Source organism: Grampus griseus, assembly GCF_964374135.1.
Source record: "Grampus griseus genome assembly, chromosome: 2".
Classification (NCBI taxonomy): domain Eukaryota; kingdom Metazoa; phylum Chordata; class Mammalia; order Artiodactyla; family Delphinidae; genus Grampus; species Grampus griseus.
In genome coordinates this window covers 63,773,219-63,782,298 of record NC_139018.1, presented here as the reverse complement: position 1 = coordinate 63,782,298, position 9,080 = coordinate 63,773,219, and the positions used below count along the sequence as shown (strand labels likewise).

Sequence of the window (9,080 nt, the reverse complement as noted above, 5' to 3'; positions counted from 1 at the left end):
CAATTGTCTTATTTATTTATTATTATTATTTTTAAAATAAATTTCTTTGTTTTTGGCTGCGTTGGGTCTTCGTTGCTGAGCATGGGCTTTTCTCTAGTTGCGGCGAGCGGGGGCTACTCTTTGTTGTGGTTGGCGTGCTTCTCATTGCGGTGGCATCTATCGTTGCAGAGCATGGGCTCTAGGCGCACGGGCTTCAGTAGTTGTAGCATGAGGGCTCAGTAGTTGTGGCTCACAGGCTCTAGAGCGTAGGTTCAGAAGCTGTGGCACACAGGCTTAGTTGCTCCGCGGCATGTGGGATCTTCCCAGACCAGGGCTCGAACCAGTGTCCCCTGCATTGGCAGGCGGATTCTTAACCACTGCGCCACCAGGGAAGTCCTTGCCTTACTTAACATAAAAAGCATTTCCCATAGTTATTAGATACAAAGGATAAAAACTTTTATATTAATGGGCTTGGTATGTAGCAGGATGTGTTAATTCCTTTCCCTTCTGGCACTCTCTTGCAATTACAAATCAAGTGCTGTTAGAAATATAATTCATCTGAACTCAGTAAGAGATACCCAACTGACTGAAATGTCTCCTTCACTGTCTTAAGTTTTCTCAATCATGTTTTTGGTCTACTTGTTCCATTATGCAGTCCTCTCTCCTTGAATAAAAATGTAAAAGCAAAACAGAAGTCAAATAATGCTGACTGCTTTCTTGATCATGGCAATGTGACATTCTCAGCCATTACCATACGTCCTTGTGTGTTAACCTTGTTGCTCTGTAAAATTTCAATTACTGCAGATATGTATGGGAATAAATGCTGCTTTTTGTATATAAGACAATCTGGCTGGGAGGTTAAAAGGCAATGTCCTGGGAGTTCCCTGGTGGCCTAGTGGTTAGGATTCTGGGCCACCAGATTCATGGCCCGGGCTCAATCCCTGGTCGGAGAACTGAGATTCTGCAAGCTGTGTGCCCCCCTTCTCACCAAAAAGGCAATGTTCTATTTTAACTGAGTCTGAGAAAGGCAACATATAAGATAAACTGTATGTTTTAAGACTGACTTTCAGACTGAATAATTCAACAGTTAATCAGAAATTACCCCTTTTTATGTTTGTCTTAGAAGAAAAACAAATATAAAAGTTACTTGTTATTAAAGAGTGAAGAATATTAAGGAATCAGATAATTTACTATTAAAATGTAATTATATTTTAGAATTCTCTTTTGAATATTTAAATGCTTTTTTTTTTCTTTTTGGCCACATGGCTTGTGACTTATGGCTTATGGGATCCTAGTTCGCTGACCAGGTATCGAACCTGTGCCCCCTGCAGTGGAAGCAAGGAGTCCTAACCACTGGACCACTAGGGAATTCCCTTAAATGCTATTAAGTAAAACTTTCTAAGAAATTTGGTTATTGGCATATGAAATTATTACAAATTTACGAACGGTTACAGATCTGAACATATTCATGTAAAGAAGCCAGGGAATTGATCATCTCAGAGCATATGAAAAAGAAATGAAAGCCAAGAGGGATAACTTCCCAAACAAATGAACCTAGTTAATTAATTAATTATTTATTTTTGGCTGCGTTGGGTCTTCGTTGCTGCACACAGCCTTTCTCTAGTTGCGGTGAGTGGGGGCTACTCTTTGTTGCAGTGCACGGGCTTCTCATTGTGGTGGCTTCTCTTGTTGCACAGCACGGGCTCTAGGCACGTGGGCTTCAGTAGTTGTGGCACAAGGGCTCAGTAGTTGTGGCTCGCGGGCTCTAGAGCACAGGCTCAGTAGTTGTGGCGCACGGGCTTAGTTGCTCCGTGGCATGTGGGATCTTCCCGGACCAGGGCTGGAACCCGTGTCCCCTTCATTGGCAGGCGGATCCTTAATCACTGCACCACCAGGAAGTCCCCAGATGAACCTCGTTAAAATCCTCAGGATTTTAGATGAGAAAATTGAGGGATGGTTCTGTCTCCTGACTCCCCAAAAGCCCTACAGAGGATACGTGACTTCCTTCTGCATCCTAAAAAGGAACAGCTACTCCTCCAAAACTGAGGCCCCTATGTTTTCCATACCTAGGAAATAGCATTTATTTTATTTTTAAAAAATTTTCAGGGTTGTGGGCATATTCCAAACTTTCTTTTCTCTTTTTAATGAGAATCCCTGCCATAGAATGTTACTGTTACTGATGGGAGGTATCTTACTCCTCAAGGGTTTGGGTAGAAAAAGATGCAAATCACTGCTATAGAGACTCAGGTACAATAAAACATTGGTTCCTATGGTCTATTTATCACATGTATAAGTCCAATTCTCATTTGTAAAAAATTCCAGAAATTCAGAATATTTGAAAAATATTTTTTAAAAAAAGTATCATTTTATTTGTACACTTAAGTTGTACATAGAAACTGAAAATACAGTTCTGTAAAACTGAAAGAACTGCCAGGGAAAAGGGAGGGTGTTACCTTTTATTGACTGATCATTAAGGAAGTTAGAGAAATAAAACAAAAACACAATAAAATGTTTAAAAAATTAAAGAACATTTTCCAGGTACAAATTTTATAAATACAAAACAAATTCACAAATTACTTTGAATGCTAAATAAATATCTAGTTAATAAACTCAGACTCAATACCTCCAGCCAGCACTGGTACAGCACTTCAAGGAATAAAGCTGGATTCATTCATGTATAGTGTTGAAAGAATCTGCTTATTAAACAATTCTTAGACGTATACACTTTTTTCTAAACTGTGCTATTATGGAAGATTTATCTGTGTAGGTAAATCTCCCTTAATACCACACTTCTAAAAAAAAGTCAATGACAAAATAAATCATGGGTGAAAAAATATTTTTTGAGATACTGGGACACATGAATGATCTCAAAATGCACAAAAAACTCTGTAAACCAGTACTGTAGCCAATACATCTATCCAATTTATTAGATACTGAACAAAACTGTAGCAAAGGAAATCTTTCCTACATTCTCCTGAGTGCTTAACATTAAAGTTGAGAATATAGTGCAGGCCACACTTCAATGTGGTCAATCAGTTGTTATTGCTTTATACATATATGTCTGCTTTAGAGCATGATTTAATGTTCCATTTTCATGAACAATTTGTTTTCTTCAAATATATCCTTTAGAAAGACAGAATCAGATTCGTGACTTTTTTGCAACTGGTGGTGTGCTAACTTGATCCACGTTCCCAGGTGTGACGGTGAGTCCAAGTTTTTGAGCCTGAATATGAAAAAATGCTTGCAGCCTAGTTCCAGCTTTTGCTTCACTTGTGTTACGAGGGTTGTACTCAAAGCAGTTTGAAAACATTAACTCAATATCATCGATAAACTCAGCTAGAATGAAAAAACCAAATGAGATAAGAATGAAAGTAAATTATAAATACAATCTTTGTATATCTGGAAATGTCATTAAGAAAACAGAAGTCCACATTTTTCTTTAGAAATTGAAGACTCTGAAACAAGCTGGCAGAACTGAAGCTTAAAATTGTTTATAAATACTTTATAAAATGGTTTTATTGAAATTATACAATTATTTAGAGGTATTTTATATAACTAAAAAGAACGTCTATTAAGATGAGATTCTATAAAATATCTTTAACTCATTCAATCCCCATCCATCTTTCATTTCCATATATGCATACATGGCATTTTAGGGATTTCTTGGGATGCCATCTACACAATTACATTAATATACATCATTTAAATAAAAAGAAAAACAGCCTTTACCTCCTTAAAGGAAAATAATTATCAGAGAAAAACATAAATTACTCACATGCTAGTTTATATTCACATTTGTTCACTTTTTCACGAATTATATTTAAGGCAATGGGCTTTTTGATGATGTCATAATAGTCTGGGACCTGTAAAATAATTCAAGTATTATCTCTCCTATAGAAAATTTATTGAAGATAAGTAGTCAAATACATGCAAGTTTTGCCCTTAAAAGCAACTGAATATTAACTTCTGAATACTATTATTCCATTAAAATTACATAATACATTTCAGTCATTGTAATGCTGTAAAAGCTTATTTGATACTATAAAAAATGTTAACAATGTATTGTGAAAAAACAGATTATGGGTTTGCTTGTGTGTTCTCTTCCTTTCTCTGACTCTCTCTATATAGATATATAAATGTATTTATAAAGAAATTTCTGTAATGACCATGACTGCATTTGTAATAAAGAATAAAATACATGTAACAAAACTTAATTCAGCACAAAACTACTCAGGAAAAATAAGTTACAGTTCAACTGAGAGTTAATTTTTTTGTTGTTGTTAAATATTTATTTAGTTTTGGCAGCGTCGAGTCTTAGTTGCGGCGCGTGGGCTTCCCTCTAGTTGCCCCACGTGGGCTTAGTTGCCCCGTGGCATGTGGGATCTTAGTTCCCCGTCCAGGGATGGAACCTGTGTCCCCTGTGTTGGAAGGTGGATTCTTAACCACTGGACCGCCAGGGAAGTCCCAGAGAGTTAATTTTTATAAGACACTATTCAATGTTAATTAATCTTTCATATTCTGGTTCTAGAATTCTCAAAGTAGAATTTTGATGATGTCACTTTTTCATTCAGAAACCTTCACCTGATACTGACAAGTGAGGCCCTTTACAATCTAGTTGTGTCTGAGCCCCTCTAACACACCCTCTGCTCCATTCAAACCATCCATCATTCCCATATTCTCATTTCTAGGTCTTAACTTGTTGTTCCCTCTTCCTAAAATGCCCTCATTCCATTTCTCACTGTTGAAATTCCATCTTTCTTCAGTGACCAAATCAAATAGTTCTTCCACAAAAAAACTTTCTAATTCCTGCTATTCCTTCCCCCTGAAATGCTCAAATCAATTCCTTCTCTTCTCTGCTTCTGAAAGACCATTAAACTTATAGTATAACTAACACTGTCCTACCTCTGCTATGGCACATCATACTCTGTCATACCTATATAAAAATAACAGCTCAAATCCCTTAGTTAGGTTAGGGTATCTCTGTTATTCAAGAGTACCCATCTTTTACATCAGTGTTTCTCAAAATGCTGTCCTTGGACCAGCACCATCAGCATCATTTGGGGACTTGTCAGTAATGCAAATGGCTGGGCATCATCCCAGACCTAGTGAAACAGACTGGGGTGGGGCCCAGTCTGCTGTGTTTTAACAAGCCCTCCATTGATTGTGGTGTACGCTAAAGTTTAAGAAACACTGTTTTACATAATAGAAATGCCAATAATGGTACTCAGTTGAATCAACTCTATTCATATTCATTACACAGAATAAAAAGTGAGGTTATTTCAACACACGGTCATCATTTATAAGAATCAGTCACAGGGGCTTCCCTGGTGGTGCAGTGGTTAAGAATCCACCTGCCAATGCAGGGGACATGGGTTCAAGCCCTGGTCTGGGAAGATCCCACATGCCGTGGAGCAACTAAGCCCGTGCACCACAACTACTGAGCCTGCGCTCTAGGGCCCGCGAGCCACAACCACTGAGCCCACGTGCCACAACTACTGAAGCCAGCGTGCCTAGAGCCCATGATCCGCAATGAGAGAAGTCACCGCAATGAGAAGCCCGTGCACCACAACAAAGAGTGGCCCCCTCTCGACATAACTAGAGAGAGCCCACGTGCAGCAATGAAGACCCAATGCAGCCAAAGATAAATAAATAAATTAATTAATTTAAAAAAAAAGAATCAGTCACAGGACTAGAAGGGACTGAGGAGACTATGCTAGCTCCATTTTTTTCAATATAGGAACAAACGTTCCAAGATTTGTTTTGTTTTTTAAGTAGACAGTGACTAAACAAGTATTTTGACTACCTTAAAGTTGCCATGCAGACTAAATCAGATAATACACATGAATACATTTTATAAAGTCTAGTAGTATTACCTGGATTTTAGAAACGAGTTTCAAAAAAGGCCAGCTGTCATCATGCCGTACCAATTCCACAACAAGTTGTTCAAAAGCGGACAATTCATGAACTCCTCCCTGTCGACCTGAACTCCTTCGGTTAGGTGTCACAGGAGATGATTCTGAATAAATAATTATGTTAACTTTAGGTGATGACAAAACAAAATATTTGATCACCATAAGCTAATCAGGACATATAAATACAAACTAAATTCAAACAGAAAATCTACACTCTACACACTGAGATGTTAAACTGACTTACATTCTGAGAGATAGGTAAATCTGGACCAAGTATTCGTTATTTCCTTTCGATCTTAAAAATTTCCAATTGAAATAAACACTCATTGGGAACAGATTGTAAAAAGAGTGTAATACAAAAGGAAATTCTAGAACACAAAGTTTGTGGGTTATTACTCCATTTTATTAAAAATATGTTTTTAACTACAGTAAAATGAAATCCTCTGGTATTTCCTGAAATACAACCTTAGGAAAATAACCTCTTTAGATTTAGAAACTTGGCCTCTTTATAAATTACCTTGCAAAATAGAAAATATTTCTCAATGATGAAATAAAAATTATTCTTATAAATCTAATTTTATATGGAGAATTTTCTTAAAGCAAAATGCTTTCTCATAAAACGTAAGGTATATAATGAGATCTAAGGTGAAGGAATTAGTAGAAAATAGTAGTATAGTCCTATGTAGATCTAGGTGTTTAAATTCTCTGCTTAAATGTTAATCCACACATTTCCCCCTTTATTTGTCCTTAGAACCAGGTTAGTAAGTTCACAAATCAATTAAAAACAACAACATTTTCTTCAGCAGTTTTTTTTTTCTTTCTTAAAACAAAAATGCTTCAGGTGTACTATTTTCCAAATAGCTTGGGGTTCAGGATTGGGGAAGAGCAAAACACATAAGGGGATAGGAAAAGCTAAATTAGATCTCGGTGCAAAGTTACCTGATACTACCCCCACCCCACTGCCAAACCTGACGACCTGGCGACTGCATCATGTTCCATTCTTCCACCAGTGAATTCCTTAATCCTGTCATGGGTTTGAATAATGCAATACAAGCTATCTAAAATTCTTCAAAGAACAGTAGTAGCATTTTTTATGTTTAACTTCATTTTTGAAATATCAAAATTTTACTACTACTGACATTAAAGAAAAAAGAGGATAGGATTAGAGATAAATGGGTAAAGAGATTATTACATGGATAAATATTACCAACAACTTATGTAATATAAATATATGTAATATATAAACAATTTATATAATATATATATAAATATTAAAACAACAATTATCAGAATCAAAAAGACAGCTGGTGATCACTCCCTAACAATATTACTGTTCCCAACTCTCCCTGCCCCGAAATTCAGTATGTCAGGTGGGAACCTTATCAAATTACCTAATGTAGCTTGTCTAGGTGATGATGAGTACATGTGTTTTGAAGGAAGCAAAGGTGGAAGAGAATGAAACGTATTATAATGTGGTATACTGAGGCTGTTCAAGTATTGGCCAAATCTCTCCATTAAACACAGAACACTGTTTGCAAATTTCTTACAACTACCCTACTACACTAGTAGAAACACTAGTACTGTAGTTTACCTTTATTCCAAATACCTGCCCCTTCCTTGAACATTATGCTTCAGGTCAGGTTGCTCCCTAATAACTCTGTATAGTGGACAGCCTTTCAGAAATGATACAAAGTATCTCAACATTCAATCTTTCCAAATTACTCAATTTTCTTAGGTAAGAATAGCTTAAATTAGACTTCTTCATACCTGTAGATTGTCTTTTCCTGCCTCTTCTCTTGGATTCACTATCTTGGAGAGAAAGTTTTGAAGCAACATTTAGAGATCTTGACCGCTCACTTGACTTTGTGGCAATGACTCTGAAGTTAGGGAAGCTGGGACTATTTTCTGGTGTATTATTAGCACTTTTCCTGCCTCTGCGTTTTCTGCGAGGACTAAGTAGTTCCATGAATACACCTGCTTGCAGTGGGCCATGACTCTGGCGAGTAGAACGACTGGCAATTCTTAAAGATTTAGTTTCTGTAGGAGGAGCAGATTTTATCTTTCTTAGGCTTCTACCAGTAGCTTTAGAAAAAACAGTTGTTTTCGGTGTATTCTGCTGACTCCTTGAAGTATATCTTCCAGGATCTTGTCGTTGGCCACGACTTGAGAAAGAAGAACTAAGTCTCCCTCTTGTTTTAATTGGTAATCTAACTTGTGGTCTTCCTCGTTTTGGTGGGCTATAAGTAGTGTTAGAAAACAATTATTGTACAGAGCAATGATGAACATATGATTACTTCTATCCCCCTTGTTCTACTATCCAGCCAATGAGTTCTACATACATAACTTTTGTGTTACTGAGACTTATCCTGTACTCAGTTCTTTAAACTTAGAATCAACAAACTCTTCATGGAAATCTAAAATGTGCTTTCATATATTTCTTTGTAATGCAAAGACAAAGAATGTTTAATGTTTAATAATTTCTTGGTAACTCCAGGACATCATCATGAAAATCAAATCCTAGGTTGTGATAAACTGTAATAAAATCCTCAGGAGAGCCGAATAAATGGACTTAATCATGTTGAAAAACTTAAAATGCAAATCTTTTGTCTCCTTATGCTACAGAAGACTGTCACTTTTCATTACTATTGATACTGAGGTAGTAACCTACAGTTTTGGCCAATGGATCCCACAAAAGTAGGCTTAAACCTACTGTTCCTCAACACTAAGCCAGGAATCTCTTTGCCATCTTTTGATTCTTACTGTAAGATACAAAACTAGATTCAACCCTTTAATTGCCTTTAAGTTGTAGACAAGAATGATACAACCCCATTAAGCCTCCTTATATCCATCTCCCCCCATACCTGAACTTCCAGTTTACTTAAAATATTTCCAAAAATTCTCCAAGTTCTTTATCATCTTTATGCTTAACACAATACTGCCATTACAAGCTACAGGGAAAATGGCTCCTGCTAGTTGGAGCTATTGAACAACTTGTTTAAAGTAGAGGGGGTGGCTCTCTCTACTCATCCTCCTCAGTCTCTGGCCTTTTTGTACTGTGTTGGTTCTAGGTTGCCCCTGCTTCACATTCATTTTCTTGATTCCACAAGAATGGAGTTCAAATGTTAAAAACAAGGGGAGGTCTTAGGGACAAATAAAGGGAGACTGCCCCAGTGCTGCCACGGCAGGAAT

At 36.9% G+C, this 9,080-nt stretch overlaps 1 protein-coding gene across 1 annotated transcript in view; it reads right to left on the bottom strand.

The window, feature by feature from the left end:
• Nucleotides 1-2,396: 2,396 nt before the first annotated feature.
• The window catches only part of BAZ1A (bromodomain adjacent to zinc finger domain 1A), a 93,698-nt gene continuing 87,014 nt past the window's right edge, over nt 2,397-9,080 (bottom strand). The window contains exons 24-27 of the mRNA XM_082649267.1: nt 7,659-8,128; nt 5,853-5,995; nt 3,755-3,842; nt 2,397-3,315 (exon numbers count right to left, since the gene is read on the bottom strand). Coding sequence (XP_082505393.1) covers nt 3,119-3,315; nt 3,755-3,842; nt 5,853-5,995; nt 7,659-8,128 — 898 coding nt within the window. The 3' untranslated portion in view covers nt 2,397-3,118. The remainder of the gene's footprint in view (nt 3,316-3,754; nt 3,843-5,852; nt 5,996-7,658; nt 8,129-9,080) is intronic.